Source organism: Epinephelus fuscoguttatus, linkage group LG18 (assembly GCF_011397635.1).
Source record: "Epinephelus fuscoguttatus linkage group LG18, E.fuscoguttatus.final_Chr_v1".
In the NCBI taxonomy this organism is placed as follows: domain Eukaryota; kingdom Metazoa; phylum Chordata; class Actinopteri; order Perciformes; family Serranidae; genus Epinephelus; species Epinephelus fuscoguttatus.
In genome coordinates, this window is record NC_064769.1 from 969,792 (window position 1) to 987,709 (window position 17,918).

The window sequence follows — 17,918 nt, forward strand, 5'->3', positions numbered from 1 at the left end:
GGTCTATAGCTAAGCAACGGGTGTACAGCCTAACGGTAGCTCCTACAGCCATCTACTCCAGACTTCAACACTCTGCTTCCGAGTTTGTTGTTTTTACACAACAGATTCACAACTCATAAAGCACACTTACAGGTTGTGATCCCGAATCTACAGATTTGTCCAACAAAGGGAAAATCTAGCAGTAATTGGTTGCCAGTTTGTGAAGCAGTCCTCAGGAAAATAGAGGGAACACGATAAAATGTCTGGGTTGTATTGTGGAGGACTTGTATAAAAAATAAATTCCAACCACTTCTTTGTTCCTTCGTCCTTTGGCAGTCCAAACAAGGGTAATTTCTGATCAAAATGAAGAAAGCAGTGTCTCCTAGACATAGTGTCTCCTCAACAGCAGCCAAACTCTGCAGTCTGTCTCCTGCCCCTCAGCTCAGAGCGGGTGTGTTTCGGGGCGAGGCTCAGTGGCCTGCAGGCAGACACTCGCTATGATCACTATTATAAAACTAATCATGGAAGTAAAAGCGGGAAATTCAAAACGAGTTGTTTCAGGCAGGTCACGTGATGTGTGTCTGTGGGGAGACAAATGAACTCCCTTTAGACTGGACTTTTTTTTTTTTTTCTTTTTTTTCTTTAGCAGACCTTATGGAGGCAGAAAATGCTATATAACACACTAAAGAAGAAGAAAACCCCCCAAAAGCATAATAGGTCTCCTTTAAGCACCACCTCCCTGCAGGTGGGGCTCCGCTCCAGCTGTTTTACACACACGCAGGAGATCAGCAGAGTTAAAGAGAGATAGACACTTGGAGAGTTGAAAACGGCTGCACTCTGTGTTGCTGTGCACATCTTTGTTAGTAGAAAGTCCCTGATACTAACCAAGTGTGTCAACACATTTTGACAAATGAATGCAGGTTGCAATTGACGTTGTGAAGCAGTTCATTTTTATAGACGTTCTTTGGATGTAAAATGTCTTAGGCCAGAAATATACTTGCTTTTTAACCATGCCTTTGCTTAAACAACCAGCTGCATTGTGAATGGAATTATTCACATACTTACCCATGCACTGTGCGTGTTACTGGAGGATTCCACCAGATGGCACACCAGAGAATTTAGATCATATAGAACTTCCAGATTTGCATGATGTGAACAATAAACACAGCAACACTCAGGGAGGATACTGTAGTGTTAATTCTGAGATCAGCATGGATTATGGCAAAAAAAGTGACTGCAGCGCCATCATAGATGGTGTGAATAAAGCAGATCTTCCAGCTGAGGAAGATGGGGGGAGGGAGGGGAGGGTGCAGCTGATGTCCCTGATGTTCTGAGGGAGGGGGAGGAAATGTGCCACAGAGAGTGAGAGGATTGTGTGCTCACCACAGGTATATAAGTAGGGGACTGATGGACCAGGTTGTGGTCTGAGCGGCCCAGTGGGTGGAGGGGTGATGAGCTGTATGCATCCTTGATGTTTGCATACAGCAAGTCCAGTGTTTTGCAGTCCTTGGTGTGGCAGTCCACATACTGTGTAAAAGTGGGGAGGGTAGAGGACAGGGAAGCATGATTGAAGTTGCCAGAGATGAGGATGAGGGACTGGGGTTACAATGTTTGGAGCTGAGACATAACAGTGTTTAGGAGCTCACAGGCTGCTGCAGCATCATCTGACGGTGGGATGTACACCGTTATCGTGATGACTTGCAAGAACTTCCTCGGGAGGTTGTATGGCCGGATGCTAAGCGCTAGCAGCTCTATGACCTTGGTGCAGCGCTGCTCTTTAACACTGATGTGCCCCGGGTGACACCATTTCTCGTTCGCATACATCGCTATCCCTATCCTTTGCTCTCCTGTCCGCTCTGAACAGCTGAAATCAGTTAAGAGTTATGTGCAAGTCTGGAGTGAGTTCGTTCAGTCAGGTACGGTGGCCGAGACGCGCCATATGCAAATAAAAGTAACACTGTAAACAAAAATAGATGCCATTGCAAATAAAAAGAAAAGCTTCTGCAAATAAAAGAAAAACGTTGCAAATAAAAGAAAAACGTTGCAAATAAAAGAAACATCGCAGCAAATAAAAAAAATAAGCAATGCAAATAAAAAAAGCCACAACGGAAGTGGATTACCAGGGACTGTTTTTGCCGATGCACCGGTGTTTTGTGAGAGGAGGAGAAGAAGACGAAGAAGAAGACGAAAAAATAGAGAACGGAGAAACAAGAACAGGAATACAAACTGGAAAACGAACAAGAAAGTAAGTGAAAATGTTAGTGTTTAATGTCGCTACGTGTACTTTTTAATGTGTTATTTGGTGAGGTCATGTAGCCCCAGGTTTGAAGTTGAACTGGACGATGCCGGTGTATTGTTAGCTTCGGCTAACACGGAGAAACCCAATGTGTGGTGCGGAAAGACCTCGAACGAGAGGAGAATCAAGTTCGGTAACTTTACTAGAATATGCAGAAAAACACAGTTACATGTCCACCGCACGCTGTCACTCCAGAGCAGTGTCTACCCCAGACAAACACAACTAACAACAGGTACTGAGAGCCCGGAATGAAAACACATCTGAGTGGAAACAACTGAGTTCCGGCAGCTTAATGCGGTCGTTGTTGTTGTTTTTAATCATTAATCATCAAGCTAACAATAATCTAAGGCGTGGGTAACAATAGTTATTTTTATGAATGTGAGGTTGAAGCTGTGTGGGGTGGCCAGGGACTTTTGAGAAAGTACCATAATGTCAGATTGAATCCTAAACTTAACTGTCTTTGCTATGTCATTTACCAGGTCATGTTTTGTCCATTCTGTGGGGTGAACCTTCCATCTGTCCTGGTATATTGTGGCTCATGCTGTAGAAATGTCAGGTTCCTAAGGAGTCTTCAAAATGAAGGTAAATTTTTTTTCTGACAGTTAATGGGGTTCTTAAACACAATTGATTGCTATTTTTTTCAGAGAATACACTGTCTGTTAGTCACTTCATACGGTGAAATCCATAACAGGCATGTGGAATACAATGAATTTGAAGACATGAAAAGTTAAGAATGCATCTTAGTCTAGTAGGCTACTGATCCCTGTAAAAAAATCGCTCTTAATCAAGTAACTTATTCCCTTAGTGACAATAATACTTGTGTGAAAGTAATCAGTCCTATGCAACAGTTTTGAATGTTTTGCACTGTGCTACTTTAATATAAAGACATTTTCAATTAATTAATTTTAACGAGTGCATTGAATAGCTTGATTCCTCAATAACTCTAATCACTAACTACCATGTCACCCACACATGATAATCTAAACAATCTTATTTATTCACCTCTCTGTAAAAATTGAAAAAGTTAATTATGCAGTTCATCATTTAGCCTCTAATATAGTGTCCTCCTTTCTACCCTCAGGTCCTGGAGCTACTTCAGTGGATGAACTTATCCAAAAATATTTCACAGAGGGCCATAGTTATGAAATAATAGTTGACCTACTGAAAACCAAACACAACATATCAGTCAGTCTTCGCAATCTAGAAAGAAGACTAAAAGATGCAGGCCTGACCAGAAGGATCAGTTACACTCCAATTGCTACTGTGCAGGCAGCTATTTCTGAGGAGCTAAAGGGATCAGGCCAGCTTTTAGGGTATAGAGCAATGTGGCAGATTCTGAAACAGAAACACTCTCTTGTCGTCAGACAAGACGATGTGATGCGCCTAATGGCAGAGCTGGATCCATGTGGAACAGAGAACCGCTGCAAACGTAGATTTGTTCGAAGGGCATATCATTCAATGGGACCAAACGAAACCTGGCACGTCGATGGGTATGATAAATTAAAACTTTTTGGAATTGCCATAAGTGGCTGCATTGATGGCTTCTCCAGAAAAATTATGTGGTTGAATTGTGGAAAGACCAACAACGACCCTTCAGTAATTGCTCAAAACTACATCAACTGTGTAGCTGAGCATGGAGTTTTTCCAAAGCGGCTCCGCACAGATTGCGGCACTGAAAATGGAATAATGGCCGCCCTTCACTGTACCTTGAGATCAGAGCATACAGACGAGTTTGCAGGAGCTAAAAGCCACATGTATGGCACTTCAACATCCGACCAGAGGATTGAAAGCTGGTGGTCCTACTTCCGGAAACAAAGGTTTTTGTTGCTTTTAATTCATTTATGTTTTACTTAACCCTGGATTATTGTATTTTCTGTATGCATTTATATTATTTCTCAAATCCTATGTATATTGCTGTGCTTTTTAAAGGAAATGGTATATTGTAGTGAAATCTCCAAAAGGCATGAGTCAGTAGTAAATGGACTTGTAGATCAATCTACACCTCTTGAAGAATGATGACCTGGATGAATAAAATTTGTTTTCTATCTAGGAGCCAATTTTGGATGGATCTGTTCAGTGACTTGAGGGAGAGGCATCTCTTCAATGGCAGCCCTGCACACACAAAGTTGGTATGATACTGCTTCCTGGGAGTCCTGCAGAAAGAGCTGGATGAATACAAGCTGTACTGGAATACTCACACCATTCGTCCTGTTCACCAATCCCGGTGCCCATCTGGTAAACCAGAGGCAGTGTATCACGTACCTGAAAGGTGAGTATTAATTAAAGAGTTTTCCTTATAGTATTTTGGATTAAGTTATATAATTTACTAATAATAACAAAAATTAAAATTCACAATAAAGTCTTCCCTCACGTGTAGTGCTTTCTCTAATATTTGACACTTAGTAAAACCTAAGATCATTGCTTGTCTTTGGGTCTCTGGGTCTCTCCTTGTCCTGTAAGAAACTCTGGGGTTAATTGAAATGACCATGAAACTAAAACTTAACAGGAAAGCTAAACTTTCTTGATGTGTTGCTCAGTGTGAACACTTTTCTGTACTTGCTCCTAGATTTGATGGGAGCAATTGTGGTTTCCCAGCATCTGCCCAAACCCTGAACCACATTACCAGCATCATGCCAGTGCCAGCAACTCCTGGTGAGGATGAGCATGAAACTCTCTTTGGAGAACTACAACGACAGAGTGGTCTAACAGCTCCTTTGCAGTGGGAATCAGCTGTAGAGAACTACATCACCCTGAAAAACATGGCTGGTCTGTCAAACTTTAAGGGACATATTTGTGTTGTGACAACACTGAAACAAACTTTTTTATGTGTAGTATTTGCTGCATGTTATTTCCCTCTCTCTCCTGTCATTTCCTGTCTCAAATAAAGTTGTCTATGCCTGACAAAAAATCTTTGAAAAAAAGAACAGTCTGTAGTTTGGTATTTTTTATTATAGAAACAAGCTGAAGCTGCAAGCCCATTCCTGTTATCAATTAATAATACAATAAAAATGTGTGGTGTTGACAACAGACCACGTATTTGCAATACAAAACAAAATATTTAAAAAAAAAAATGTTGCTGTGCAACTTATGTTTGAATGTGCAACAGAATGTGTAACATAACAAATGTGCTATGAAATATATAACAAATATCACAAATCTGCCATGAAAATAGACAGAAACTCTCACAAACATCTCTCTTCCTCACTACATTAAAACTACACTAGTGAGTGAGACTGTGTGTGGCAACATTAACTTTTACCACAAGTTAATTGTCTAAAAGCACCCAAAGCCGGGGAAATTCTTGATGCCAAAGTCCATGTTGGCTTTGAAGGCACTATAAGTGTCCAAAAGAGGAAGCTTTAAAATGTTGGCACAGGTATTCGCCATTGGGAATGTTGACGTTGTAGAACACAGGAATTGAAGGCGTGGCAGAGGACTCATACCAGCAGGAGGCACACATGGCACACCTGAAGTAACATCAACACCTCCTCCAAGGTCACGGAGCTGTCATCTTCTAAAAGTAGAGAGCACTGAAATCAACTGACAGTAAATACTATCTACATCAACATTGGAACTTTTCATAATTTGTGTGTATAAAATCAGACGAGCAAATTGAGTAACCTTCGCAATCGGGAAGATAGTCTACCCAGTAAGTCATCACTTTCTCTTCCTGAGCCCTCCTGTTGCTTCCCTGATGACTCAGTTCAGGCTGGAACAGATTTTCCATCTCCGCAGCAGACAGCTTCACATTGGCATGACAGAGAGCAGGGGTCAGGACCGTCGGATGCTGCTGCAGAGCTGTCAGAAACTGCAGACTTTCAAGTCCAGCCTTGAATCTAAAATACAATTAAAATATGCATGTGAAGTTACATGTGCGTCATGTAGAAGTAAGTAAGCAAGAAAATGGGACAGCAGCAACATGTTTCTTCATAATTATTTTAGTGACAACAATGTAATACAAAAACCTACCTCTCGATTGCAGTGCTGTTCCTGTGGATGATGTACCACTTCAGGTACTCCTCTACAATCTTTTTTTTCTTCACATGACCTGACATGCCTGAAGCACCCAGCGGTCTGCAACATGGCGCTGTTCTGTACCATCAAGTCCTGAAGGATTTCCAATGAGGGTGCATTCTGAATCTGAAAGAAGAGATAACAGAGTGCCACACATTTCAAATATGAATATAAGTAATTATAAAAAATGGTAATGCCAGAAGGATAATTTGAAAGAATGGTTTAAGTGGACAAATCTCTCTCTTTACATTTATTCTAGAATTTCACACCCTTCTATCAAGTGCCCTCATACCTCTTGTAGGACTTTCCCTATCTCCTCATCTGTAATGTCTCCTACAGATCCCTTGAAACTGGTCTGCCCTGAGATGTAGCTGACAAGATCCTGTGACAGAAAATTGGGACCTGGTCCGCCATGTACAATTGACACAGCAATCATCTTCCCTGCTAAATAATACTCATCCTCTACAATAGCTGTCCAAGGAAATTCAGAGTAAAGAAATATTAAATCAGTTTCCATATTTAAAAACAGTGCATGGCTGAAATATGGGTTTTTTCTTTTAAGACATTATACAAAACAAAACTTGTTGAATTGTAGACCAGGTAACGGCTCTCCACAGGTCCATCAAATATGGGCCGTTTGTTCAGCTCTTTCATCAGAAGGGAGAGGAATTCTCTCTTGGGACCACCGGTATCGAGACCTTCCTCAAGTCTCCCTTCATTGTCAGAGAATTTCACCAAGATGTCTTTCTTTTCTGAGAATGTTGCCCTTTTAAATCCTCTGACTGCTCCATTCCAGATGTCAGAGCGACAGATGTTAAATCTGCTGACAGCTTGACGGTCAATCTCGAGGGCCAGGTTTGCAGTTATCTCAGAAATTGATGGCTTGTCCACCCTGTCATCAGATAAATCATGACCATGTTACATGGTACACGATAGCAGACATTTTTGACCAGGAAAAATAACAACCACAGTTGAAGTAAGCCTAACTTTTCTCTTACCCTGTATCCTCTGGAATGTCATGACTGCACTCAACACTGTCTGAGTCATCCTCATTCTCTATTACAATGGGTGCATACAGCCGAGTATATTTGCTGAGAAATTGACACACAAAATTACATTGTTGATGTTTTCATAATAGAATAATTGAATTATAGAAAGGAAAGTATATATAATACCTATAGCATGTAGTTTCCATCACACCTCCTGATGTTCCTGGGCCCTCTTCTGAGTCAGAAAGTAAGACCTGAATCACAAAACGTAACAGGGATAGGACAGATAAGTTGAAGTATTTTGAGTCATGGCTATCAGAGGGCTGATTTAGAAAAAAAACTATTCTAATGTACACAAACGTGGATCTCTAGGTCAGTGTGACCCATTATTTTATGTAGTTTAAGATATTGATTGTGTGAAAATATTTTCAGACAAGGCTAAGTGTGAACAACAGACTATGTTTAGGAGCCACAATTACCAGAGCTGCTGAATCAGTGCCTGACTCTCCATCTGCAGGTTCCCATAACTGGAAGTAAAAAACATATCAGTGAGCACAAATTTGATTGACGGAACTAGAGCTGAACAAATCTGAACAGAAATATTATTATATAAATATATTATATTCTATTATTCTGACTGATAGTGTGTGTGATTTACAACAGGGGGAATGATCATTTTAACTAAATAAAGTTGTTATCTTAAGTTTAGAAATTATGTGTAGGCCAGGACACTGCAACACTTACCGCAATTTAAAATTCTATTTTGGCATGTTTCATCGCAAAAGGCTTCTATGTAAAATCTAGAAACATTTTCACTTTCAGACAGAACTTACAATATAAGCAATGTAAGACACAACAAATGTAGCACTCACTAATGTATCAGCTGCATTGAATTCTGCAGAGCGTGGACTCATGATGATCACCTCTGAATCTGACTCGTCAGATTCAGAGTTGGTTTCCTGAGCTGTGAAATACAAGAGCAGGTATAAGAGGATTTTAGACTACTCAAAATAACAGACAACTTTTTGTGACAAACAAATCATTTTAGAAAGCTCTTCTTGGTTGGCAATTCTTTCACAATTACTTACAAGAGGCAAAGAAATCTTCACATGTACAAATGTACAGTGTTATTCGCTGGTAAGCCTTTCCCAGTGCCTCCTTGTAGTCTTTTAGATTGAACAGTACTTCAGTTCCTGGTACGTTAACGATCTTTGTTCCGTCCGGGTAGAGCAGTACATAAGGACCACCACGTAAATTTTGGTGGAAGGCCTTCAATTTTTGTTCAGCGGCCCTCTGTAATTCGTCAGCGTTGCACTCTGGTCTCACTAAAAGGGGAAGTACTGTCCCTCTGACAGTCTTAAGCCCACCATCCTTCAGCCGCATAAGGCCTACTGAAATCTACAAAGAAACATTGAAATGGCGACTGTTAACTACATCAGTGACACTATAAATACATGACAGAATGGACTGTCTGCAAATCATTAGTCTATCTCAGCAAAAAAGTTACCTTCACAACCTTCAGGTTTTCTTTTGATTGTGTTTTTTTCTTTTTGAAGGAGGCTTGTCTCTCCTTCTCTTTCAGACTCCGAAAAGTCTGAAAGGACTCTAGTGCACTTTTTCCAGGAGCCTCTGCTTCAAATAAGAGTCCAATCAATCGTCAATAAGAAAGAACAGAGAGACATACAGTGTTCTCAGCCATACTCATAAAGTATATAGAGTGTACATTACCTAAACCTAATTTTAAAAAAAAAAGAAGAAACATTACCCTCACTTGTGCCAGGTTTGTCTTGATCAACATTACACAGGAACTGGATCCCCTTGCCACAGGAACAGCAAAACGCTGATTTCGAAGTCAGCTGGTGTCCACAAAAAGGACAATACATCTGCAACAAAAAAAAAAATCAAGTATCATTAGGTTGCTTTGGACTTCAATTGCATGAACATTTTAGCCGCCAGTTGTTTTCGCCTGCACTCAATCTGACATTATGGTACTTTCTCAAAAGTCCCTGGCCACCCCACAGCTTCAACCTCACATTCATCAAAATAACTATTGTTACCCACGCCTTAGATTATTGTTAGCTTGATGATTAATGATTAAAAACAACAACAACGACCGCATTAAGCTGCCGGAACTCAGTTGTTTCCACTCAGATGTGTTTTCATTCCGGGCTCTCAGTACCTGTTGTTAGTTGTGTTTGTCTGGGGTAGACACTGCTCTGGAGTGACAGCGTGCGGTGGACATGTAACTGTGTTTTTCTGCATATTCTAGTAAAGTTACCGAACTTGATTCTCCTCTCGTTCAAGGTCTTTCCGCACCACACATTGGGTTTCTCCGTGTTAGCCGAAGCTAACAATACACCGGCATCGTCCAGTTCAACTTCAAACCTGGGGCTACATGACCTCACCAAATAACACATTAAAAAGTACACGTAGCGACATTAAACACTAACATTTTCACTTACTTTCTTGTTCGTTTTCCAGTTTGTATTCCTGTTCTTGTTTCTCCGTTCTCTATTTTTTCGTCTTCTTCTTCGTCTTCTTCTCCTCCTCTCACAAAACACCGGTGCATCGGCAAAAACAGTCCCTGGTAATCCACTTCCGTTGTGGCTTTTTTTATTTGCATCGCTTATGTTTTTTATTTGCTGCGGTGTTTCTTTTATTTGCATCGCTTATTTTTTTTGTTTGCTGCGATGTTTCTTTTATTTGCAACGTTTTTCTTTTATTTGCAGAAGCTTTTCTTTTTATTTGCAGTGGCATCTATTTTTGTTTACAGTGTTACTTTTATTTGCATATGGCGGGTCTCGGCCACCGTAGTCAGGTCATCCGTTAAGCACTCCTGGTACACTCCTGCCTCCTTCTCCTTAACTCCTTGGGGATCTCCGGTCTCTCGTTGGGGAGTACACAAGTGTGGCAAGGTGCCAACAGCTGATCGCGGGTGTAAACAATCGAGCTGTGGCTGAATGAGTCTCCAGAGGTCGCTTTAAACAGTCCATAAGTGAATAATAAGCAAAAAACATCCGTTGTTGAACGCGAACAAGTGAGATCAGTGAAGGAAAAAAAAAACACACTTTAAGGACAGAAAGGGGTCGGAGCTACTGTAACAGGCTGCCACTCAGGCAGCGCCATCTTGGACATAAATGTTTAAACTTTGGTCAGCACAGTACACATACCTAGCTCAGTTTGATTCTCCACAGTTCAGTTGTTTTGTTCATTTTACTGAAACCATGAGCACCAAAGAAGACAGTAATCCAAACATATGTCCATTCCTATTAATAGTCCTTTTGGTCAGTGGACCCCTATGGACTAAAGAATCAAAAGGGAATTTTCATAAATAAATGAATCCCAGTTGTGAATATAGTTTTAAGAGCATATATATATATATATATATATATATATATATATATATATATATATACATATATATGATCTTCCTCTCTAAAAGCCTGTCCCAATATTTGCTGGTTAATTTCAAATAAAAACCCTGACTATTAATTTTTAGTAACAGACGGACGGACAGACTGACTGACTTACCACTACTGGCCCCAGTCTGCAGAGTTGGAGATAATGCTTTCATAGAGGGGCCAAGGCCTGCATGTCACTTTGTACCAGATCAGCCAGTAGCAAAATTCATTTGCAATAGCCAGGTTTCAACCTGTAGAGGGCAGGCACCATTGCATATTCATAGTTCAATTTGGAGAATTCAAATACTTTGTATCAGATGTCAAGATTTGGACCTGAATCTATCAACAACACTAGAGTTGGGTGGTATCCAAATTTTGATACCGTTAAACCTTCCCCACATTTTCCCGGGGTATACGGTATTACCGTGACTAATTAAAAATTACTTTAAAGGGCTCAGAGGGAGTCACCAAAATGTCGGCTTGTGCCTATACCGTTCAGAAACAGAATGGCAAACATTACATAGGCCTAAGAATACTGAAAAATAACAACAAAACATGTATAACATTAACAACTTTTATTAACAAATATTTATAAAAGTGCAAATGCAGCAGTCAACCAAACAGATGGAATAACAACAAATTGTCTGTGGGCAACAGTCCACTTCCAGTACAGTAATCGACACAAATCATTAAATTAAAACACAGCCCTATAACATCCAATACTTATACTGCCCTACAAAGCCTAAGTGCAGTAACTATGCAAAGGGTAAAACTGAGAAAAATGGCTTTAAAGTTTGGTTTTGAGACAGATTTTGTAGTTACTGCAAATTTTATACTGTTTTTTCTCTAAAACTAAGCAAAACTGAACTCTGAATCTTTGTCACAAGATAAACAGATATCAAGGAGTTCATTTTTACTTATAACTCAATTTTGACCAAAAATGTAGTTACTGCACTTAGGCTTTGTAGGGCAGTATAGGCTTATCAAATAATAAAAAAGTAACAATACACAACAAAGGCAATAGCGAAAATGTGTGCTATACAGCGTATCCTCAGACCACGACGGGTAAAGTCCGTTGGTTTATTTTTTAGAGCCTACCTTTAGTTTGAAATGTTCACCCTCTCCAAGTCCCAACTGTTTTGTCCGTCAGAACAGGCTACTCCTCATTGAAAATGAAATAAAAACAAAGTATAATGATAACTATAGCAGCATCCTATGCTTCAAAACTATTCAAGCTTTTTCACCAGAAAAACCATCATGCTTATTCTTTCCAGCTGGAGCAGGGCACGTAGTGGATTGACAACTTGGGCCGCGGTGCTGACACACTGCTCTGATGGAGAGCTTGTGGCACAAACGGGCAGCCCTCGACATCAGAGGAAAACACCTGGCTCCATTACATTTCCACCTGAGAAGGAGGTCTTCGTCTCCCTGAATAACATGCTCGCTCGTGACAACAGGCAGTTACCTCTGCTCCTGCTCGCTCCTGTATGGTGCCGAGCGGACCTGCCATCGCATTGGCTTTTCTTTGAAGGTGACGGCCCAGAGTCATCTGTTTTTTTCCGGTGGTTCGAGTTAAGCTACTCCCTCCTCCACTCCGATGGACACTGGACCTGCTGCTGCTGCTGCTTGCAGAAGTTGTGAAGTTGTGGGGGTTTTTTTGGGACCAACTCACTTGATGCGCGGCTTGCCATCTTTTCTTCTCTTTCTCGCGTCCGAGCTGTCATGTGACGACGTCACATCCAAAAACTTTATCAAATGTCCCGACAACAGTTAAGGGCAGTTAAAATAAGCTGACCAAACGTCCTCTTTTGCCCGGACATGTCCACTTTTCACGTCCCGTCCGGGGCGTCCGGGGGGGTTTTATAAACTGATGATAATGTCCGATTTTCCATGTGTTTGTGTGTGTGTGTTAGAGTGCGGCACGGGCAGCATATTTCTGTCCGAACCCGAACCAAGCCCGACATTATTTAATGATCAAAGTACTGAGTTTGTGTCACACAGTGGTTACTGGCTATTTAACAGGCTGGGCGTGCACCGTGGGTGCTCAGCTGCCGAGAGGGAGACCTCCGTGTTTGAGGCGGGAGCGGGAGGCGGGAGGTCCGACGCTTCTAGCGAGAAGAGAGGGAGACATAAAACAAAATAAGATAAAATAGGAAAAACCTGTCTCCCTCTTTTATTTGGAGGTCCGAGACTTCCAGCGAGGAGAGAAGAGAAACAAACAGCCAATGTGTGTCTGTATGTGTTATGTTCAGGTGTTGTCACGTAAATAACAGTGCCCACGCAATAAACAGGACAGACAATAGGATTTTATTTATTTTTACACTACATTTTCACTGAAAGCTGACCGAATCCAACCCGAGCCCGAATACAATTTATAGCTACATTTCTGACCAAACCCGGCCCGACCTGTCGGGTACCGTCGGGCTCGGATCGCCACACTCTAGTGTGTGTATGTGTCCCCTATTTGGGCCTATCTGAATTTCTGTCTTTGAGAGATATTGTAATATAACTGAATTTTCTATCCATACATATAAATTTTAAATATATTAAAATGATAAGGCATCTGTGAGTAAACTGCGAGTATCATTTAAGTAGGCTATGTCGTGGCTGGCCGAGTGTCCTCTTTTTTGGAAATCAAAATATGGTCACCCTAAGTTAAAAGAGAAACATTATAGCCTTCTATTAGTTTTAAATTGTAATGGTATTAAATTTAAAACTCAGTTACACATACATAGGTGCTGGACAAGCCCTCATTATTTAGGCATTAAATAAATTATATTTAATATTATATCAGGCTCCTATAGGGCTACATGCGCGGCAGATTTTTTTAAAATGACGGTAATGAAACTGATACCATTGCTATTTTTAGATACCGCGGAATACCTTATTACCGTATTATCGCCCAACCCTAAACAACCTGTATTTATTGTTTTTCAACTGAAAATAAAGCAGTTTGGGAATGTAGGACCACTCTCTCCTACCAATCCTTGCTGTGTACTCTCATCCAGAATACCTGTGTGGTCCATGGTGGCATGAACAGTAGCTCGCTGATAAACAGTGTAGAGTAGGCCAACTGCTGCTAAAGCTGTATGTATTGGACTCTGTTCTTGGGTGTAGCCTGAAAAAGAATAGCTCAAGAACACAGTTTTTGAAAAATTGCAGCACGGTGATGACCAAGGGAGCAACATGACTGCAATTGGAAGAGATTCCTCTGTAAGATTCCTCTGCATTATTTAAATGGTATAGCATAAGGGCATATGCAACGTAATGTGGGCACTTTATGACAGTTGGACTATGCACGGCTGCATGTTAAGTGGAATATTAAAGGAATAGAAAAGAGGAAGAGAAGAGACTCGGTGGAGGTCTCTGCATGTACATTGCTAATTCCTGGGCCACACAATTCAAAGTGCTCCAGAGACTGTGCACTAGAGACTATGAGCTGCTGTCTGTTTTTTTCAGACCGTTCTACCCACCTGTCAGCTGTCACCACATCTCCCAACTCTGCAGCAGTATGTAACCACGCCCACTCGCGTCACTCGCATACTGGACCGGTGCTTCAGGAATATCTCTGACGCATACAAGTCAGCAGGCCGGCCTCCTCTTGGAAAGTCAGATCACAATGTTATCCATCTCCTCGCGAAATACAGACAGAAAGTCAAACGTAAGGAAACTCGTCTAAAAACTGTACAGCAATGGTCTGAGGATGGGGACGAGGAGCACAGACATTGTTTTGACACCACGGACTAGAGCGTGTTTTCTGACGCATGCGCTGATCCACATGAACTGACAGACACAGTCACAAGTTACATTAAGTTCTGTGAGGACACTATTATCCCAACAAAAGCACTATTCGGGCGGGATTAGTTTTACATGGGCACGTGGGGTAATGTCACTTTACCATAGGACGTCAGTAATATTAATGGCCAATTCGCACGGGATAAGAAATATCAGTAAAACTACCACAAGTTGGGGGGGTAAATCCATTCACGCACCGCCGTCCCCTCCTGTCGTCATGTGCATATGACGTTGCACACTTGAATCGTGTTCGTCGTAGGCCCACAGTACCTGAGGTTTCACACGGACTTGTCCAACTGTGAAGTGCAAAACTGAGAGAGTCTCCATGCTTGAAAATCTGCGAAAAACCACTTGTAAACAGGATGTGACGTAACATCTACACACATTAGGGCTGTCAAAAGCACCATGAAATTGAATTAGATTATTTTTGAATTTATTATTATTATTATATATATATATATATTTTTTTTTTTTTTTTTTTTTACAAAAAAAACACAAAAAATAAGATGCTTATTGCAGACACAATATGAACGTGACACTCGGATGAAAACACCCGTTCTGACCACACTGAAGTGGCAGTTATGACCAACTTCTGCCTCGCTATCTGAGCAATGTTTGGGTACTTCAGTGCATAGTTTTCCACCACAAGAATGGATCCTGGTCGGCTCGTAGTGGTGTCTCATTCTGGTAGCGTTTCATCTCTTCTTCAAAAAGGGTAGGCAGGGAGGCAGCAGGTGCAACACTCTCCCTGTATGTCTCCCCGAACAGGTCACACATCGCGGACAACACAGTGGGTGGTGTTGGTGCAGCGGGCTCCTCCGTCTGCGCCTCTCCCTCTGTCGCTGTGTCCCTCTCTGGCCCGGCTTGTGCGCAAGCCATCTCCGCCCGAACGGGATTCGCCGTGATATATAACATTATTGATAGTATTAATTCATTATTAATTATTAATGATATTCGAATTATCAAATTTAGGTTCGAACTTATAAAAAACATATATTTTCGAATATATTTCGACCTTCAAATTTTTTTTGACAGCCCTAACACACATATTTACTGCTGGTCTATTCGCCTATTCGCACGGGATTAGTATTACCTAATTTTCCAGGACCATTTTACAGAAGGTAAAAGTCGCAGTAATCTTTACTGACATCGTACTGGCATGGCACATTTGGACGGGACTAAAATCTCTGGTAATTATTACTTTACCCCACATACCTATGTAAAACTAATCCCGTCTCAATAGGGCTTAGGACAGTCAAGGTGTTTAGTAATAATAAGCCATGGCTCTCGAAGGATCTTAAAATATGTTTAAATGAGAAAAAGGCTGCATTTTTGAGAGGTGAAGTGGATTTAGTAAGGGAGAAGGAGAAGGAGTTTAGGTGGAGATTTTTTAAAGCCGAGATAGATTGTAAACCCCCCCCCCCCACCACCACCACCCTCCTCTGTTAAATGGTATCTCACAGGCGCACTATGTCATCAAACCATGTGATTTTTGGTATTGCCGGATTCAGGAAGCTCTTGAATTTTCAAAAATAACATTGTTTTTCTTTTATTTATTATGTATTTCGCACCAGAGTAGCCTAAACACAAAAAGTCCAAAATCACGATGAGTGGTGGCAAGGCATACCATGCCATTTTTCGCCGGGAAAAGTTAAAGGATTACTCGCAATCTTATGTGGAGCCGTCAGTGGGCACGTAGCTGTTTTATAAACGGTAAGAGTGTCACTCCTACCACTATTTTTGGCTGAGATATACCGTCTAGAAAGTGGGATCGTAACATTCACGTTTCATATGGCTTTATATGGTGATATTTTATGGTGTTTCTGTGTCAAACAACATCAGCTATCATAATCACACATGATTTCAATAAGGTGCAATGTTTGAAGCTGGCTGAGTGTTGTTTGATCACTGATAGTACTGTTTTGAAGCCAAGTGAGCGCTCTTGTCATTTGAGCTCCGCCTGGATCTTTTCATGGAAAAAACACTGTAGAAAGGTCATACTTTGAGCAGTCTTCTTCAAATTTAAAACAAATGTTGATAGTGTGCCTACAGCCCCACAGTGTCATTTACCTGCTCAGATAAAGCCACAGTTATTCATCCTGAAACTTTAGAGGCACATTACTCTGTCTCTGTATCATCTAGAGCAGGGGTGTCAAACTCATTTTCACCAAGGGCGACATCAGCATAATGGCTGCCCTGAAAGGGCCAGATGTAACTTATAAATGTAACTAAATGTAACCAAATGTAATGTAAAATAAATGTAACTACTCCTTAATGTTAAATAACTCTGAATTTATTACTTATTCAAGTTACAAATATTACAGTTGCATAGAAAAAAATATGTTTGCTTGTTGCTCTGTTATAACATAAATCCTTTTAATTTGTCAGCTTATGAAACCCACATAACTCCATCAATCAAGGATCAAACTATCCAAGTGAATAAACTTTATTCACTTGGATAGTTTGATCCTTGATTGAACACAAAAGACATACCGGCCTTTCTCCTTGAAGCTCAAACATGTATTCACTTTCCCATCTTTCTTGAAACAGCCTTCCATCTGCATCAACTTTTCTCTTCCTGGACATTTTGGGATCATTATTTGTATTTCTCAATTCCACTTGTTGGATAAATCGCATTGATGTGGAAACACTGCCGTCTAGTGGCGGGAAGCCGGCACTTCGCGGGTAATATAATCGACATGCATTGTGGGAAATGTAGTTTTTGGCCAAACCACGCTTTTGACCTATTTATTTTTAGACAATCAGACCTTTTAAGCTCTCGCGGGCCACATAAAATGACGTGGCGGGCCACATAAAATGACGTGGCGGACCACATTTGGCCCGCGGGCCTTGAGTTTGACACATATGACCTAGAGTGTTTCTGACACTTTCACAAGAAACTTCAGGGAGTTTTCTTTCTGGCAAGACCTCATGCATGCAGGCATGCATGTAGTCAGAGCGGTTCAGACGCCACAGTCATTTTAATTTGGGTATGTCATTTTAGGCGTTTTTGCTACAAAATAGGGGTGGAGTGTAAGAGGTTAAAAATAAAATAGAGTAAAGGTTCTGTTCAGCCAATGCAAAACAAGCTTGGGAGGAACTAAATGTCATGATGGGCAGGGAACAGAAAAAACAAAGGGTAAATATAGCAGATTGCAGCAGATTTGTTAATGATCTGAACACCTTTTATGGTAGGTTTGATGTAAGAGACCCTAAAGCAGGCTGCAGTACTGTTTGCGAACAGATAGGAAGCTATGACCCTATCCAGCTTTCTGAGGAAGAAGTAGGCAGGTGTCTCTCCAAAATCAAACCTGACAAAGCACCTGGGCCCAATGGCCTCAGAGGTAGAGTGCTTAAATCATGCTATCAGCAGCTTAAGGGGGTTGTCACTCAGCTGTTTCAGACCTTGCTGAATTATTGCATCTTTCCTAACCAATGGAAAAA

General features: G+C 41.0%; 3 protein-coding genes across 4 annotated transcripts in view; 2 read left to right on the plus strand and 1 right to left on the minus strand.

Moving 5' to 3' along the window:
* Window positions 1-17,918, plus strand: part of lmnb1 (lamin B1) — a 103,529-nt gene that overhangs the window by 39,931 nt on the left and 45,680 nt on the right. The gene's annotated exons all lie outside the window — the stretch shown is intronic.
* LOC125905848 (uncharacterized) lies at window positions 1,352-5,706 on the plus strand. 2 transcript variants are annotated; one of them, XM_049604119.1, is made up of 5 exons: window positions 1,352-2,224; window positions 2,755-2,857; window positions 3,357-4,092; window positions 4,326-4,544; window positions 4,842-5,706. In XM_049604119.1, the coding sequence occupies exons 2-4, from the start codon at window positions 2,758-2,760 to the stop codon at window positions 4,408-4,410; spliced, it is 921 nt and encodes a 306-aa protein (XP_049460076.1). In that variant the 5' UTR covers window positions 1,352-2,224; window positions 2,755-2,757; the 3' UTR covers window positions 4,411-4,544; window positions 4,842-5,706. The 2 variants fall into 2 exon arrangements, with proteins under 2 accessions (XP_049460076.1, XP_049460075.1); XM_049604118.1 differs by having other exon boundaries at window positions 1,352-2,857.
* On the minus strand, window positions 5,974-9,237 carry LOC125905826 (uncharacterized). The gene is made up of 10 exons (XM_049604076.1): window positions 9,044-9,237; window positions 8,786-8,907; window positions 8,367-8,676; window positions 8,151-8,242; window positions 7,758-7,805; window positions 7,465-7,532; window positions 7,288-7,380; window positions 6,871-7,181; window positions 6,245-6,415; window positions 5,974-6,111 (listed from the first exon to the last, which is right to left on the minus strand). Exons 1-9 carry the CDS (start codon window positions 9,159-9,161, stop codon window positions 6,315-6,317), a joined length of 1,263 nt encoding a protein of 420 aa, XP_049460033.1. The 5' UTR covers window positions 9,162-9,237; the 3' UTR covers window positions 5,974-6,111; window positions 6,245-6,314.